Raw genomic sequence first — 18,437 nt, 5'->3', positions numbered from 1 at the left:
CGCGCACGCGTGTGTCCAAATGAGCTATGAGATCTCCGATTGGCACCTTTATTAGACACTGAAATATATACCTGTATGCGCGGGCTTTGGACTGTAACCTTTAACGTGTGTCGTCATTGTCGTCAGCTCAGATTTGTAATCGTAACACACCTCTCGGTCTAATGACTTCAACCATAGCGGTGAGACACACACAAATTAAAGGGATGTCTTATTGTTTGCTTCTTTAAGTGGAGCTTCATTCCATCCCATTTTAGCATCACACTTTTCTATGATACGCACTTATTTAGGACCATCTTTTGAAATGCTTCTCGCTCCAAAAAAGTTACAATGACAAACCCACTGCTCTGTCCCTGCTTGGATGAGAGCTGTGTGCAGCAGCGGAGACGTGTCTGTGGGTGTCTGCGTGTCACACGAACTGGATCGCAACTTAAAAAAAAAGGTGAAGCATTGTTAAATATAAAACTAAGCTACTACTGGACTATTTCACAAGATATTTGCACATTTGGATTATGTTTTAGCTTTGTGCCCTTTAAATGTTCACAAAATATAGAACCAATCTTTTTCAATCCCGATTATGCTCCTCCCGTGGACTGGTGGTCAATGATGTGGCTTGGAGTCCTTAAGGACCTGGGTTCAAATCCAGCCACTTTGTGGCGGCACGGTGGACGACTCGTTAGCACGTCCGCCTCGCAGCGCAGATGTGTCCAGTTCGATTCTGGCTCTGGCTTTCTTGTGTGGAGTTTGCATGTTCTCCCTGTGCCTGCGTGGGTTTTCTTTGGGTACTGTTTACATTGTTTACATTAATTAACATTCTGAATTGTCCCTCGGTGTGATTGTGAGTCATGAATGTTTGTCTATATGTGCCCCGTGATTGGCTGGCAACCAGTTCAAGGTGTCCCCCGCCTATTGCCCAAAGACAGGTGGGATAGGCTCCATCACGCTCACGATCCTCATGAGGATAAGCAGATTAGAAAATGAATGGATGAATGGATGGATGGATGGATGGATTTCTGATCACTTTATTGGATTAGGACATCCTTACAAATTAATAATCATCGTCCAAGTTAACATGCTAGGACTAGGTCACCTTTTATCCAATGATAAAAGTTACATTAAAATAAAGAATAATTTCCTGAAAATCAAGCCTCAAGTGGGGGCGGGGCACAAGCAACTTGGTGGACGGGCACGGCCCCCAATGGCCCACCCTTGGTGATAGGTCTGGTCCATAGTGTCGCCTAATTGTTTCTTATTCCCCTTTTTTTGTGCGTAGATGTTCGACTGGATCATGCACAATAAGGGGCTTTTCCTCACCAGCTACACAGAAATTGGGGGAAACCACCAGCATGCTGCCGAACTGCAGACCCAGCACAACCACTTTGCAATGAACTGCATGGTAAGACGCTGCCTGTGTTGTGCAAATGTATGTACGTACACACGCACACATACACACACACACACACTCGGAAAAGCTGCAATCGCCAACCATCATCATTACTGTCATTCACAGTAACGAGTAACACTCCGCGCTCACACAAACACACACACACCCTCCTCTTCTCCGTCTTTCTCCCAAACCCTTCCTCTCTCTTTGGCTGTGACTTGCCACTGTGTCTGTCCTGTTATTCAGCTGTTTGCCACTCAGCCTCGCTCTGTCATATCTTATCACAGCTCTGTCCCCATAATTGACCCATATTGCCAGCCTACCCCTCCCAAAGCGGTGTGCTGCTCTTTGCTGCCCCTGTTGCAGAAGCCAGTCGCAAACTACTCAAGGACATGAGATTGTATTGACCCTGCGCTGCAACACTATTCTGCTCTGCTTGTTCACATTCCAAAAAAATCTGAGCCTAATGGATATTCTCAGTGTAACCACAGAGTGTAAAATCAATGTTGATCATGCATTTTGAGCAATCTCATGTATGTGTTTGAATGTTTCTCACATATGATCTCATGGGCCGCAACGTGAGGTACCACTGCAGTAATTCATGTATGATGCATCCATGATATCAAATTCAATGCAAGAACTGCATTCTCAAATCACTTTGCTCAGTTTGTCTTGTAATCGTCTGCATGTACAATTCACAACATACAGTTAAATGTCTTATATTGGATTTAATCATAATCAGAATTTTCAACAGTTTGTGTGCCCGAGTGCGTGCAGAACAGGCCACTCAAGATGTTCATATGTGTTGTGTTCAAAAATCATTGTCTCCTTGAAATTTGAAGTGTTGAAAGGTTGCTTAACTTTTTTAACTTTTCATCACAAGCTAGAACATCTGCACTCTTAATCGTACAGTCACCCTCTCGCATTAAGATTGAATTCAGTAGTCAAGCTGATGTGCGTTCGGATATGTTGCTGGTTTATAACTGTGCGTTTGTAGTACTTTTTGAGAGGTAGCACTTTTGAAACCACTCTTGTATTGAATCACGTTAAAATGTGCAGGTAAACCGAATTTTTTGAGGTGTCAATCAAACCACTGGATTTATTTAAAACCATTGCTAATGGCCTAAGGGGCAAGCAACAGTGCCTAAATCCTCCTGCTCTACTATGACTGGCGTGAAGGTACCCATGCCAGTGAGTAATGTCAACTTGAGCCCTCTCCAGCAAAATTGCCCAAAGCCAGTTGAGTTAACACTATGGGTCAAAATGAACCAATCGCTCCTGAGACAACAGTAGGACAAAAGACAGATGGGCCTGCAGTATAAACGTGTTCATATAAGAATAAAACACACACACAGACTCGTTCAAAGTGACCACCCCTTCTCCCACAGGAAGCCGCGTTTCCCTTTCCTGTGGCCTCCATGACTGAATGGAAACAGTGGGCGAAAGAACAATGCGTGAGCAAGTGTGTTTGTTTTATGTTGTTACTGAAGCTAAAGCAAAATGACAATAAAATCACGGATGTTTTACAGTTAACACTTAGCATGTATCTTTTAGAGTCACGCAAATGATTTGTCATTAGGAGCCAAATAGATATGCAGCAAAAATCTTTCGAATGTGTTAATTTCGGTGAGACTAACAGCGGTTCTTTAAACCTTTGCCACTGACACATTTTAGATGTACCGTAGAGAAAATTGAATATAATGGAGGAAGACTTTGATAGCGTTCTGCAACTGAAATAGATGTGATGGGATTGTGAAAATTTCCAAAAGAAGTTTTCTGTAAAATTATAGTGCCTTGGCAAAACACCCCCCCACCCCTGCTCAGGAAAAAAAACAAAAAACAAAAACATGCTCATGTTTGGCCTGAATGTCCAATTCTTTAGTTCAATTACAACACAAGTATTTGCCCTTTCTGAATGCCTCGTTGTCTCTGTCTTCTTACATTTCCCGCTTTGACTTGACCCCTGCCCTCATCAGGTTTAAATTAGGAATACCGGCTCCCTCTCCCTACCGCAGCCCTCTCTTGATCCATCAGTTTCGGATTAAGCCTTTACCGCCGGCTGCTTTCTAGTCGTCCAGCCACTGTTATTTAATCTCATTCATAATGTCTTACAGATGGTACAAAAGGCCTTCAGGTGCATTGGTTGCAACTTGGGAACTCTATGCCCCTGTTCCTCTCTTGATGTCTGTGTGCATGTGTACTCAAAGCCTTTTCCCCCCAAGTTTCCTGCAGGATAATACCTTGAAGCCACCATTCATAAGATTGCTTCTCCTGGGATGTTTGATTTGTAAAATTGTATAATAGGATTAAAGTTCCTCTATGCACTGCTGTTCTTTACCGACTGCTGTGTGTTTGAGGACTGTTGGACTCCTCAAGTGCTCATGTGAGCTTAAGCTTTAAGCATACTGCTGCTTCACAACATCACGCCGAGTGCAGCATGGTTGACATCCAGTAGCGAGACTTGTCTTGGCTGTAAATCTGTCATGCGTAACATTGCATTTTGTCCTAACATGAGAAAATCTGTTCCCATGCTTTTCGGTTCAGAACAGAGCGCATCACTGATCCCAAATGGCTGTATAGTTTTGATGGAAGCTCATCATTCAGGAAGCAGAAACCACCCCGTCCCTCTTTGGGGGCTGTTGTCAATATTTTGTTAATCTTTCCTTCCCATTGTGATCAAGACAAGCAAAGTAAGAAGCCTAATAAGCGCCAGGAGCAGTAATTGAATCGAATAATGGGCTGTTACCAGTGTGTTAATTAGTGTTCGCTGATCTGTGCGTCCCTATCTACACACAACAGCTTAAATCCTAGCTCTTTAAAAAAAAAGACATTTGAGGGGCATTTTTTTTCGTGTTACTCACATGGGGGAATGTGTCCCATGTGGATTACTTGTCCCAAATATGTATGCAAACATGCATGGAGAAGAATTGACTTGAACTCCTTCTCGTTTTGCTTTGCACTGTGAGATTCTATTTGTTGCGTGCAAAATAAATGCCACATACTTTAGGGTTTCCACCTCCCTCGGGTGCACGACTTTTTTCTAGTCCCTTTCTTAAAAATGCTTGAATGTCAAGCTTGCATTTACAAATGGTCGATAATTAAGGACTAAAATAAAACGTTTGCATTAATGTGTGCGTGAAAATGGTTTTCCTTCTTGTTTATATCCCTCTATGTTTTTGTGTGTTTCAATGGAATCATGTAAAATCATTTAGTCATAGACTTCAGAAATATCAAATTCACGGCTACTCTTAAAGTGCTCGAATTTTACCTTCAAAAAGAAAACAAGAATCCAAAAAGTACACTTTTTATCAGAAGCACAACATCACACTCGCTCAAGGGTGCCCAACCGGTGGATTGCGGTCTGGTCCCAAGTCGATCGCGAGAGGGATGTTTTATTAATATTATATACATTTATGTTAGTGTACACTGCACCCCAAGTATCCTATGTGTTTCACTTAAACAAAAAAGAAGTTTTAAAAAATGAAATAAAAAAGCAGGTCACCTTTAACCTACAGTGGCGCTTGACCTACATCACTGGCAGTTATTAGCGGTCAGCAGTCTGCAATTGCAGCTTGCCATCAGAGCTGTTTATCTGTTTCATTTTTATTATTTTCATTCAAAGTTTCTTTCATCTGCAATTTGCCGCTGGCAATGGCAAAGAATGGGAATCTGGAGAGCCAGGAGGAGCATTTTAAAACGGTACACCCAAGCTATCATAGTGATGTTCATGCAGTTAACACTCTGCAAAAGTGCATCCCATGCCTCCCTGTCAGGTCTCCACTAAGCAAGGCAGTGATTTCCTTTTCACAAACTCACTTGTACCTACTTTATTTTCCTGTTTCGTGTGTGCGTATGTGCGGGCGTGTGGTAACGGGTCGATCGGGGGAGATTGGCTACTTGAAAAATCAATCTTCGGTCAAAAAAGGTTGGGCACCCTGATTTTAGCTGCTAGGCACAGTTAAAGTGGACCAGATAAGCAAACATGGCAGGACTCAGTACGTGCTGATAGCAGCTGTTGTTTATATTTTACTTACATAGCCTTGATTGTGCAGCGTTTTAATCAAACAGCAGTGTCCACTCTATGTTGTGCCATCTGTTTTCCATCATGACACAAAATACTCGTCCACAGTCATTCCAGTCAAATTATAAATGTCATCCAAAGCTTTGCTTTCTTACGTACTTTCTGTCTCTCCATGTTCACAGAATGTGTATGTGAACATCAATCGGATTATGTCAGTAGGAAACCGGCTCCTGGAATCAGGCCACTATGCCTCCCAGCAGATCCAGCAGATTTCAGGCCAGTTGGAGCAAGAGTGGAAGGCCTTCGCTGCAGCACTGGACGAACGCAGCACCCTCCTGGAAATGTCTGCCAGCTTCCACCAGAAGGCTGACCAGGTATACACATGAGCATGCGCACATATACACACACACACACGCACGCACGCACAGTAAGCTAGCTATCTGAAAGTCAAAAGAATTCTATTTGTGTATTTGAAGGCTTCTAACTTATTATGAAAAATACACACAAAAGAAACAATAAAGCTGACTGTCAGATGCTTGCATGATGGAGAAAAAAATCTTTATATCGGTTGCTAAAGTTTCTTTTTTTTTTTTTTATTCCCTCGTCTTGATCACAGCTAAACTGTATCTGAGCAGCTGGTATGTGTGGAGAAGTTCTCAGACAGCTTAGCAAGTATTCTTAGTCCCAATCAAACCAATTTCAAAGTTTGTTGCCCACTGTTAAATATTTGTGGGGATGTATGTACATAGAAAAAAAACAATACATTATTCTTTTTCTGGCTAAATTAATTGCATACAACTTGTGTGTGTTTTTTTTATCTCCTCAGTACATGAGTAAAGTGGAACCCTGGTGCAAAGCATGTGGTGAGGGAGAACTGCCCTCAGAACTTCAGGACTTGGAAGACACGATCCACCGCCACCAGGGTCTATATGAGCACGTTACTACTGCGTACTCCGAGGTCAGCACACATATTCAGACCCACTGGACTGAGCTCATAAAATGCAAGCAGAGATACTATGTAGGCTACAACTGGCATGAAGCAAAATCATAATCACCTATAAAAAGATAGGATGAGTCATGCTTGGCTGCAATAATGATTGTTAACTAGTAGCAGGGATCACAATTTGATATTATGTAAATTATTCTTGTACTAGAGACAATGTTGGCTTATTTGCTAAATGAGAAAATTGCAGACAGTAATAGTAAAAATCAAACAGAAAATCTACCATTTCAGCAACCAACTACATACTATCACAACAATAAAAATGTTTGCATAGACTCCTTCACAAGTAGCTTGTTGCGGATGGTTGTTTTGGGTAGCCGTCATAATAACGGTGAGTGTTTTTTTTCTATGCATCTCAAATTACATCTCACCTTTGTCAGGTGAGCCAAGATGGCAAGTCTCTCTTGGACAAACTCCAGCGACCTTTGACCCCAGGGAGCACAGATTCCTTGATGGCATCGGCGAACTACTCCAAGGCAGTACACCACGTCTTGGACATTATTCACGAGGTGCTCCATCATCAGAGGCAACTGGAGAACATTTGGCAGCATCGTAAAGTTCGCCTTCACCAACGTCTGCAGCTGTGCGTTTTCCAGCAGGATGTGCAGCAAGTAAGCAACGCTCACATTATTAGATAAATGCAGCAATTTATAATTGATGAGTTGCTGTCTTACTCGGAACGGTGAGCGTTTCAGTACCGGAGTGCAGAGTGCATGATATGGAGGAAGACTTATGCGCTTTCTCTGAAAGGGAGATCATCTGTCGACTGAGCAAATCGCTGTGAGACAGTCTCAGTGGCCAAGCTCTTACATCAAAACTACTCAGTTAGTGTGCGGCACCTTCTCTCTTTTCTATCCTTCGGGCATGAACTCTTCTGTTGCTCTCTACCCCCTCCCACTCTCATCCTCAATCTCTTTTATGCAGCATCTCAATGAATCTGGCTTGCACGTCTTCGATCCTGCCTGCTTCTATTCTGCCACATCTCTATTCTGCCTCTCATCACCCTTCTCTCTTGGTAGTGGTTTCCATGGCGATGCAGTTTGCTGCCTCATAGTGTAGGGGTTTGGGGAGGGGGGGGGGGGGGTTGTGAAATTTCTATTCTGAAAACATTGCCTGAGACTTTGAAATAAGCATGACATTTCCTATCCTCAGCCCATGTGTAGTAGCAATGGTTCTCTAATCTTTCAAGTCAGTAAACAAACCACATTGCTGTATGTTGCTTGAAATGGAAGCATACTCATTTCAAAAGAGATTCATGCATTAGGAAGAAAAGCAAATGAAGCAGGGGCAAGCACAGGACATAGTGTTGATGACATCAATCCTTGTGATTTAATGGCTTTCGGCGCCATTGCAGTCGGGTGCACCACCTACTGGTTTTAAAACTGCACTGCATTGTTACAATGTAGTTTGTAGTTTAACCCATATGCTGCAATCGATGTAAATAACTTTATATAACGCAACATACAAGTTTACAAAAATTGTAAAAGTATTATTCCTGAATATTTATTTTATTTTCAACCACTCGACATGGTCAGTGGCATCAGCGCTATACATACACATATAGTTCAGATTTTTTTCTTTGTATTTTTGCCCTCTATGAACAATAAAAGCGGTACTGTGCTATGACCAAAACATATATATAAATCTATATATACAGTATATATAACATGAATTGGAATATTTCATATCATACAATTTTTATGCTTTGTCTTTGATTTAAAGGTGACAATAGGCAAAAATCAACAAAAATTGTAGAAATTGTAACACATGGGTTTTAAAATGAAATGTATGTCCACTGTGTGTTTTAAGGTGCTAGACTGGATAGAAAACCATGGTGAGGCTTTCCTGAGTAAACACACTGGCGTCGGAAAGTCTTTGCACAGAGCACGAGCGCTGCAGAAGAGACATGAGGACTTTGAAGAGGTCGCGCAGGTGAGCTTGAACAGTCCACGTTCAGCTTTCAATCAATTTTTCTGTTTGTCTATTTAGCTATTTATGTCTGTCAATTCAAATGAAACTATTGTTAGATTAAATGTTTGTCAGAAACTGTGCTATGAATAATAATATATCTATTTTGAAGTTGGTTGCTACAGATTTTCCAGACAGTCAAAAGTACATGGGTGATTGTCCACAATCTTCATGTTACAGAACACCTACACGAATGCTGACAAGCTGCTCGAGGCAGCGGAGCAGTTGGCTCAGACCGGAGAATGTGACCCAGAGGAAATTTACCAGGCGGCCCACCAGCTTGAAGATCGCATCCAGGACTTTGTGCGACGTGTCGAACAACGCAAGGTTCTGCTGGATATGTCTGTTTCCTTCCACACGCACGTCAAAGAGGTGCGTCCTGTTATCACTCTTTGTTCGCACAGTTTTGACCCCTTCACCTCCATCCATCCATTTCCTCATTCGTGTCACGGGTCAGCTGGAGTCTATCCCAGATGACTGTGGGAGAGGTTGGGTTTACCCTGGACTGATTGCCAACATGCATTCACATTTACATTCAACACAGAGGGATAATCAGAGTCTTTGGTTAACCGAACAAGCCTGTTTTGAAATGTCAGAGGAAGCTCGGACCAGAGGCAAGAGTCAAACCCAGAACTTCAGAGCTGCGAAACAGACGTCTGAACGCTTCAAGTGTGAAACGCTAAACAGTTTCATAGTATTGCCATTTCTCACTGGATTCAACAAACAAAATGTGGGTCTCTTCAGCATAAACTAATATTTTATGTACGCTGTCTGAAGAAAATCAAATGTAAATTCTTGGGCAGGAAAGCAATAACGACGTTTTCAGAAGATCACAGATCTCAGAAGTCAGACTTGTGCCAGTTAAATCCAACTAGCAAAATGGTATTTTGAATTTCTGAGATGCTATATGGTGTGACAACAAGACAAATTCATTCTTTATCACACGGTAAACGCAAATCTGTGTTTTCTGGTAAAAAAAAGAAAAAAGCAGTGGTAGCATGGTACGTGTCTCTGGCCCAGATCCAAGAATAATAGTACTAGCATCAATATTTACATGTCAAGCATAATTGCATGCTCTAAATTTGTGCTGTTGTTGCTAGTTAACAGTCAAGCTGTCTGGAGGAATGTTTTTTTTTTTCTTTCTGACTCAGGCTATCTCCTCCAGTGGTTATATCATTGATGCACATCACACATTTAAGTGTCCAAATTAACCTTTTCACACTGACAAAGTACCCTGCTCTGCATGTGTTAACGCTAGACCCTGTTTTCATTAATCCATAAAGACAGGCAGAATCACAGTATCACAGTGTTAACGAAGCTGAGTCTTTAATGTCCATATGGACTAATCGCCTTCATCCCATCTGTCAGCTCACACCAGTGCAGGTCAATGTGTGTGTGTGCGGCTGTGTGCACATACCTGTTGGTGTGCATAGGTGAATGACTCCAACTCGTTTGCAGCTATTCGATGCTGTCCAGCAAATCTAAACAATTAAAGTTGGAATCAAGTACACAGATCAAGTTATGGCAGAAAAAAACCCCCACATCTAGCCATTCATTTTCATGTCTGTTGGTCGTCATTTTCGTCACTGGTGACCCAGAGTCTATCCCCGTACACAACAGCGTGTGAGTTGAATTTCTCCTCGATGGACTGTAATTTGGAAAATAAAATGACTGAATGTCCCAAATATTGTTAAATATGGTGTTATTTTACAGAGTAGAATGGGTACTTACACATTTGACTCGATCAGACACACGCGGTATTCGTATAATTCGTGTTTTTAGTCTATCATCAATGAGTCGACTCGTCACGATGACGATAGTCGTTCATGTATATATTGATGATTTGTTCCTTTTGTTTGCCTCTTGAAATCGCTACTCCTACTGGCTTGTCTGTGACGCACAGGCGCCGTCGTCGTAATCCAGAACAGCACCCAGGCTCAGTCGCGGTCTATCTCCATTCCCGCACTCGCGACCAAGAACAGAGTGTTGTGTTTATGAACTCATAAATAGGGACACTCAAAGTAACAGAGCGTGACATATTTGCCACAAGCTCTTAAAGGCAACGCATAACAATAAAACACATAATCCAATTTGGTACAATATACTATGTTACGGTGCTATTTTATTTGGATTTTTTTGAGGTACATACTTCATTGTGATTATGTAGGTCAATTTACTACTATTTCCTTGATACATACTACTGAAGCAAAACTAAACATTTTGTTTCAATACAAGGTTCAACAAAAACATTAATAACCAACACAAGGTTTATTTTATCCATCCATCCATCCATTTTCCGAACCGCTTGATCCTCACTAGGGTCACGGGGGGCGCTGGAGCCTATCCCAGCCGTCTCCGGGCAGTAGGCGGGGGACACCCTGAATCAGTTGCCAGCCAATTGCAGGGCACACAGAGACGAACAACCATCCACACCCACACTCACACCTAGGGACAATTTAGAGCGTCCAATCAGCCTGCCATGCATGTTTTTGGAATGTGGGAGGAAACCGGAGCACCCGGAGAAAACCCACGCAGGCCCGGGGAGAACATGCAAACTCCACACAGGGAGGCCGGAGCTGGAATTGAACCCGGTACCTCTGCACTGTGAAGTCGACGTGCTAACCACTGGACTACCGGGCCGCCCAGGTTTATTTTAGTTTTCTTAAAATAAACCTTTAGCATAGTAGATTTTCCAAATTATACTCATCTGATTTCACTACCTTCAACATCCATCCATCCATTCTCTGATCTGCTTTATCCTCACAAGAGTCTCAGGGCGTGCTGGAGCCTATCCCAGCCGTATTCGGGCAGGTGGGGAAAACCCTGAACTGGTTGCCAGCCAATCGCAGACCTTTAACATTAAAAGAAAAATGTTTAGTGCCAGAGAAGAGTGACATTTGTTTACAAATAGTTCCTTTGTATTTATAGTTTCATAGTATTAGTCCAATTCTGCGTTGTGTATATATATTTTTGCTCCATTTTCAGCTAAAAATTTTCTATTTAAGTTGCATGATCTTTTATAAGCATGTCGGGAATGCTGGTACAAGCTGCAAAGTTTAATCAAAGTTGAATTTCCTATCATCTTAATTCAAATCTTTCTCATTAATTTCTACATACCAGTTCAAGCTGGAAGCTTAATAATGGTTATACTAAAGCAGCTGCTAACTGGTGCAATGTGCTGCGATTTACATATGATCTATTAAGTTGACTAAACGCGAGTATTAGTCAGTGAGCAAATTAATCTTTTGTGAATGCCCTAGTCTGTAGTACTATGCACTGAGAAGTTGTTTGTATTTTCTTACACACACCTTCATAGTCGGGGCAGAATTCTCTTAATGGCTCCCAGGGTGATTCAGATTGAAAGCGCATATCAATCAAGAAATGCTAATCTCATATACTAAAGGGAGATATTGTATTTGCTGTTTATCTCCCATTAGATTATGAAAATGTAATCAGTGTCGCGAACAGTAAGTGTACGTCGTCGCCCACAAGAACGTGTGTCCGAATGCGAAGTAATATGTACAGAATGTTACTCGGGGGAGGCGGCAGCAAAGGTTGACGAGATTTTGCAAAGGCATTGTGGGTGTTAGACGAGCAGCGGGTGCCAGCCAGGATGTCTTTGCCAGAGCTTTAATGTGCCCAGCCAAATCACCCAGATGGCTAATCTGTTACAAAGATGACCACTGACAAAACACCAGAGTGGAGCAGAACCGGTGGGATTTAGATTCCCCCCTTGGATCTTCTCTGTGTACATTTGGCAGCTTGCGTCCCCTTGTACATGTGTTCACCCCTCCAGCATGTTTATACTGACACTTCCACAATATAAACTGTGCATTGTGTCACATAGTGGACAATATGTACCTATTTTTAGTCACACTTGTTTGATTTTGCAAAAACAGCTACTTGTGTGCCGATGATGATGCATTTTCACTGGCTCGACTTTTTTTGTTGTTGTTGTTCAAGCTTTGGACATGGTTGGAGGAGCTTCAGAAGGAACTGCTGGATGATGTATACGCAGAGTCTGTGGAGGCGGTGCAGGATTTGATCAAACGTTTTGGTCAGCAACAGCAGACCACCCTGCAAGCGACTGTCAATGTCATCAAGGAAGGTGAAGACCTCATACAGCAGCTCAGGTGAGCATCACTCTCATAAGCCGCCAGAACAGCAATGTGCAAAGAGAGTTTGAGCTCAGGTATTTTTTCTTATTGCTAACAAATTGTTGATTTTATTCTTGAATGGCACTTGACGTAACAATCACTGCGAATCAGCATTATCCAGTATGAAAATGATTGAAAATAATCTCCCCTCACATAAAAATGATAGTAACGTTTCCAATGGGAGTCACTGCAGTATCAAATATTGTGTACAGTCTATCTGAAATGAATTTTACTGACAGCAATGGAGAGGCAGAATTCTACAACACTATAAACTGCAACAAATACACGGTTTGTATGATTTTGCAATATGTTAAACATATTTGCTGCATACATTTGTAGTTTGTATGAGTGTAGAATATAATTTTACTGAAAATGAAGGTGAATAACAACCATGTTTGCTGGGAGTTTTTTGGAGGGGCGGGGGAGCACAGATTTATTTTTAAAAATGTATTCAATGAATCTCATTCAGTCAAAAATGGCATTACTGTTAACATAATATTCTGTTGCACAACCTTTTGGAGGCAATAAAAAAAAATCTCTCAATGACTGCACCTGCCTGAAGGGATTTTACCCCCTCACGAGTTAACTGCTCTAGCAGTCCAAGTTTTGATGGGTGATGGATGGACGGTAAGCATATTAAACTAATGCCTACGAACCTCAAATTTTAAAAATAATATCCTTATCAATGCTAAATGGGGTGCTAATTTTCCCCCCCTCCCGTTATTGAACAATATTCCAACAGTGAATTGAAAAAAACAGCACTTTGACACATCTGAAGTTCTTGTCTTCACCGGACTTGTGTTCGCAGAGACTCTGCCATCTCCAGCAACAAGACACCCCACAACAGCTCCATGGCACACATCGAGAGCGTGCTGCAGCAGCTGGATGAGGCCCAGGGCCAGATGGAAGAGCTTTTCCAAGAGAGGAAGATCAAACTGGAACTCTTTCTCCAACTTCGCATCTTTGAGAGGGATGCCATCGATGTAAGGAGCCGTATGACGGAATTTGATTTCTTTTCCTTCACCCTCAGCTGCTCGAATACACACAAGACGAACCAAATAATCAGATGAAAGAAAATATACTATTCTAATGATGCCCTTCTTAAATAATTCCCAAATCCCACCGTGTTATTTTCCATTTCTTATTATCATCATGCCGCTAAACCAACGTCTTGCTGTGAGGGACCATTATTTAGCTGTTTGGAGGATAACTGAGCCTTTAATGTTGCCACTTACTCACAAAATGTAATTACCGGTAGAACTCACACACCAAAAAACATGTTTGCCTTGCGCTACATTTATGTTACTGTGCATGCATTAATAACTGAGACCACCAGAGTGACTGATTCTTAAAAATATTCCACCCCTGTGACACTCCCTGCACACTGAAGATAAGCTAAAAATATGAGATTCTGCCTTGAAAGTGACCGATACGTTTCCAAGCCGTTAGGTTTAGAGAGTTAGAAAACATTTTGAGTCAATCTTCTATATGTGTCATATTGCAAGTTAGGCAAGATGGAGAGGCGCTAAGACCTAATTGTAATGTGGCAAGCAACATGTCTCGAATTTAATGAACAGAAAAACTCTCTGACAAAGACTCAGCAAAAAGGTGGGGGTCTTTAAGTAGCATCAGACCAGTTGATGAAACGGATGATTGGCTGACTTTAGTTGGAAGAGTGGTGATCTAACAGTCAGAAAACAAGGCTACGGACACCGCAACACAATCAGACAACGTTAGAAAAATTGAAGTGAGTGTTAACAATGAGAGACTCAACCCAAAGCCCACTAGGAAAACCAGAATACTGATTGTGACCTTATTGTTCAGACCACAAAATAAGATGAATCTCAGCTCGTAGGGCGGTGGCAGTGCTGCAAATCACTCAATCCAAAATCGCAAAAGGGATTAATCTAGCAAAGATCCAGGTCACGGTGATGGGTGTGGGAGGTATTTAGTTCTCTCCCCACCGCACATACACACAAGGACACTCCCTCCTCCTGCGTCAAATGGGGGTGTGCCTGAAGTGAAGTGAGACATGCGTTTCCTCTTGGAGGTTTCTCTTCAGATGATTCCCGCACACTCCTGTGAAAAAAGAGACGAAGGACATTTATCTCCTCTCTCGATTGGACTTTAGAAGCACTAAGATCAAAGGATGATCTTTTTACCCGCTGAGGGGGTTTTACTCAACTGTATGCAGAGAGGGAGGAAGATTGTAGATGATTGTTTGGTAAGTTCCTTCTCGGTTGTCAGGTTTGTGAAATGATCAGTACAGTACATGAAAGGTACATCTTGAACTTTTTGTGTGAAAAATCAATCGCTGCTTAAAACCCTGCAGCAATGACAGAGACGCAATCTGTATTTTAGTCTACAGTATTTAGAGATTGGGAAAATATATGATTGAATTAAAATTGATTCTTTTTTTTTGTTTGTTTTTTGTTATGCAGGTTATTTTAAAAAATAAATAAATCTCAAGGGGCATAGGTACCAGGCCGGTCCACGAATCGCGACAGTCCATGATAAATGACGGCCACTGAAATGCATTGTGGGGAAAAATAAAAATTAATAAAAGTGCGTGTGTGTGTGTGTGTGTGTATATATATATATATATATATATATATATATAAAAAACAAGTACTGATATTGATACTTTGCACTTCATGTTTTATTATGGTAAACATATAAGTAGAGCACAGAAGTGCAGTACAATATGGATCTTTTTTTTTTTAATACCGTATTTTCTGCACTAAAAGGCGCATTGGATTATGAGGCGCACCTTCAATGAATGGCCTATTTTTAATTTTTTTCATATATTGCACGCACTGGACTATAAGGCACAATCTACAATGTATCCACTAGATGGACCTACAGGTACATCTTTGTCCATCTCTGTGCCTTCTCTTCTTCCGTTGAACTCGAGAGCCATTCATGACCGCCTCCAAAAAAAACGTAAATTAACGATTACTTCAATGAAACTACGAAAATTGAAAATAAAGTAATGCATCTAAACAGAAAATCACAAAATAAATTCTATAGCCCCTGACAGAATTTATTTTGGCATTTCCTTGAGCGTAGCTGCAACAGAACGATTGGGTGTCAGTAAATTGGAGGAGACTGGACTGTCTCAGAAGTGTTTGTTATTTATTCCTTTTATGTGTACTGTCTTCACAAATGAGGAAATCACGAAATAAATTCTGTAGTGGGGCTATCGAATTTATTTTGTGATTTCCTCTCTTGATTTTCTGTTTTGATGCATTGTTTTCAATTCTCGTAGTTTCATTAAAGTTACTTTACGTTTTTCCGAGGTGGTCATGAAGACCTCTCGAGTCGAATGAAGAAGAGAAGGCACGGAGACGGACAAAGAAGTACTGTACCCGTATTTGTTGAGACTGAAAACCATTAATAAAGTGTGCGTTTTAAAAAAACAACACCACAGCTCTCCTTTTTTCGGAGCTGCAACAAAAACGTATTCAATAAAGCAGCGACACAGTTCACTGAACCAACAGCAAGTTATAACATTGTAAGCATGTCTCCAGCAAGGAGCCATCTTGGGGTCGACATATTACCGTAGTGACCATACACAAGCAGTGGATTTTAAGGCGCGCCGTGAGTTTTTAAGAAAATGACATTTTCGGTGCGCCTTAGAGTGTGGAAAATACGGTCCCGTTTTCCTTGTGATTTATCAACTCCAGTCTGTAAATTGGTGGGCTTATAAATTTGCCTCAATTTAATCAACTTTGGGCAGCCCATTAGTCGACTGGTTAGCGCGTCAGCCTCACAGTGCAGAAGTGCAGGGTTTGATTCTGGCTCCAGCCTTACGATGTGGAGTTTGCATGTTCCCCCCGTGCCTGCGTGGGTTTTCTCCGGGTACTCCGGTTTCCTACCACATTCCAAAAACATGCGTGGCTGGGTAATGGAACACTCTAAATTGTCCCTCGTGTGAGTGTAAACAAGGATGGTTGTTTGTGTATGTGTGCCCTGCGATTGGCTGGCAACCAGTTCAGGCTGTAACCTGCCAACTGCCCGAAGACAATTGGGATAGGCTCCAGCACGCCCCATGACCCATGTGAGGATAAAGTGGATCGGAAAATGGATGGATGGATAGATTAATCAACTCTTCTAACAGAGGTCACGTTTGACTGTGGTTAGTTAGGTTATGAAAAAGTGTCGAAACTGCCGAGCAAACCTTTTGACTTCGTTGGACCAGCGCCCAATTAAAACATGCATCTGCTTGCAGCCAAGATGTCCATTGTGTCATGAGTCAGTGTGGAGGTTAAGACAAGCACTAATATCTCTGCTATACAAGCTGCAAATCAGAGTGAGACACTATCCCTCATTATGGCAGACATTATATTTTTATTATTACATATTGAGGGTGGCCCGGTGGTCCATTGGTTAGCACGTCAAACTCACAGTGCAGAAGTGCAGGGTTTGATTCTGGCTCCAGCCTTACGATGCATGCATGACAGGCTGATTGAACACTCCAAATTGTCCCTCGGTGTGAGTGTGAGCGCGGATGGTGTTTCATCTCTGTGTGCCCTGCCTACTGCCCGAAGACAGCTGGGATAGGCTCCAGAACGACGGATTGGAAAATGAATGGATTAATCAACTCTTCTAACAGAGGTCATGTTTTCCTGTGGTTAGTAGGTTATGAAAAAGTGTCGAAACTGACGAGCAAACTTTTTGACTTCGTTGGACCAGCGCCCAATTAAAACATGCATCTGCTTGCGGCCAAGGTGTCCATTGTGTCATGAGTCAGTGTGGAGGTTAAGACAAGCGCTAACATCTCTGCTTTACAAGCTGTAAATCAGAGTGAGACACTATCCCTCATTATGGCAGATATTTTGTTTTTATTATTCTGTATTATCACATATTGGCGTTATTAGGTTACAGTGGCCGTCTGGCTTGAGGTTTGATGTTTTTCTTCAAAACAGGAGTACTGCTACAATTGAGGTAGCTCTGTGTGTGTGTGGGTGTGGGTGTGTGGGTGTGCGTGTGCATGCATGGGTGTCACAGACAGACTATTTAAAATGAGTGCTTGTTAAAGTATTTTGTAATAGACGGAAGCTTGGAGCTGCTATTTTGACGAGCAAATATGTTCAAACATACTTGCGAGTATGTATTTAAATATTTTTGTTTGTTTGTTTGTTTGTTTATTGAACACAAAACATATATACAGTAATAATTTGACAGAAAATAAGGTAGATAAAAAAAGTAAAAAGAAAGAAATCAATCTTCATTCAACACAGTTATTATGTTCAAGGGAGTAGGAAGAAGTAAAAAACCTATCTCGTCCTACCCCGTTATGTGATTGTATCTAATAAATCATTTTTATATCAATCAGAAAAGAAAAAAGTAAGAAGAAAGAAGTCTCCATTAAGGCTCATACTTTACCCTTAACCGTGATATTTTTACAACTTTTGGTTTGTATCGCGATTATATACTTCCACACCCTGACACTCTTGTGTCAATTTTCTCTTGTATTCATAATGGATATTTATATACCTTTCTCTATTTATCAACTTAGTTCTGATTTATCATTATATTTAATGTTTTGAATTTATCATTTTAACTCTGATTGATGTAGGTTGTTTGTACTATTTTTTTGAATTTGTTTTTGAACTCAGCAAGCGATTTACTCATTTTCAGGTCCGTTTCGAGATTATTCCACAGATTAACACCTTTGATAGATACACTTCTTTGCTTGATGTTTGTTCTTGTTTTGAGTTTTTTGAATAAATTGGTACCTCTTAAATCATAGCTGCTTTCTCGAATTTCGAAAAACTTCTGAATGTTTTGGCAGAGCAGGTTATTGTGTGCTTTGTACATTAATTGGGCGATTTTCAAGTCAACCAGGTCGTAAAATTTCATCGTATTTAATTTGATAAATAGTGGATTTGTGGGTTCCGTATA

General features: G+C 41.3%; 1 protein-coding gene and 1 long non-coding RNA gene across 3 annotated transcripts in view; one reads left to right on the top strand and one right to left on the bottom strand.

The window, feature by feature from the left end:
• The window catches only part of triob (trio Rho guanine nucleotide exchange factor b), a 100,179-nt gene that overhangs the window by 37,184 nt on the left and 44,558 nt on the right, over positions 1–18,437 (top strand). For both annotated transcript variants that reach the window (XM_086114467.1, XM_086114466.1), the window contains 8 exons: positions 1,271–1,393; positions 5,585–5,776; positions 6,229–6,360; positions 6,786–7,016; positions 8,215–8,337; positions 8,554–8,745; positions 12,337–12,506; positions 13,339–13,513. In XM_086114467.1, the coding sequence (XP_085970593.1) occupies positions 1,271–1,393; positions 5,585–5,776; positions 6,229–6,360; positions 6,786–7,016; positions 8,215–8,337; positions 8,554–8,745; positions 12,337–12,506; positions 13,339–13,513 (1,338 nt within the window). The remainder of the gene's footprint in view (positions 1–1,270; positions 1,394–5,584; positions 5,777–6,228; positions 6,361–6,785; positions 7,017–8,214; positions 8,338–8,553; positions 8,746–12,336; positions 12,507–13,338; positions 13,514–18,437) is intronic.
• On the bottom strand, positions 8,706–10,321 carry LOC147203524 (uncharacterized). The gene is made up of 3 exons (XR_015101274.1): positions 10,105–10,321; positions 9,791–10,021; positions 8,706–8,850 (listed from the first exon to the last, which is right to left on the bottom strand). It is a non-coding gene; the product is annotated as an uncharacterized LOC147203524 (long non-coding RNA).

The sequence above is a fragment of the Hippocampus guttulatus genome, chromosome 6 (assembly GCF_054856545.1).
Source record: "Hippocampus guttulatus isolate MCC_2025c chromosome 6, RoL_Hgut_1.0, whole genome shotgun sequence".
NCBI classification, from domain to species: Eukaryota; Metazoa; Chordata; class Actinopteri; order Syngnathiformes; family Syngnathidae; genus Hippocampus; species Hippocampus guttulatus.
This window is presented reverse-complemented; position numbering and strand designations above follow the sequence as displayed.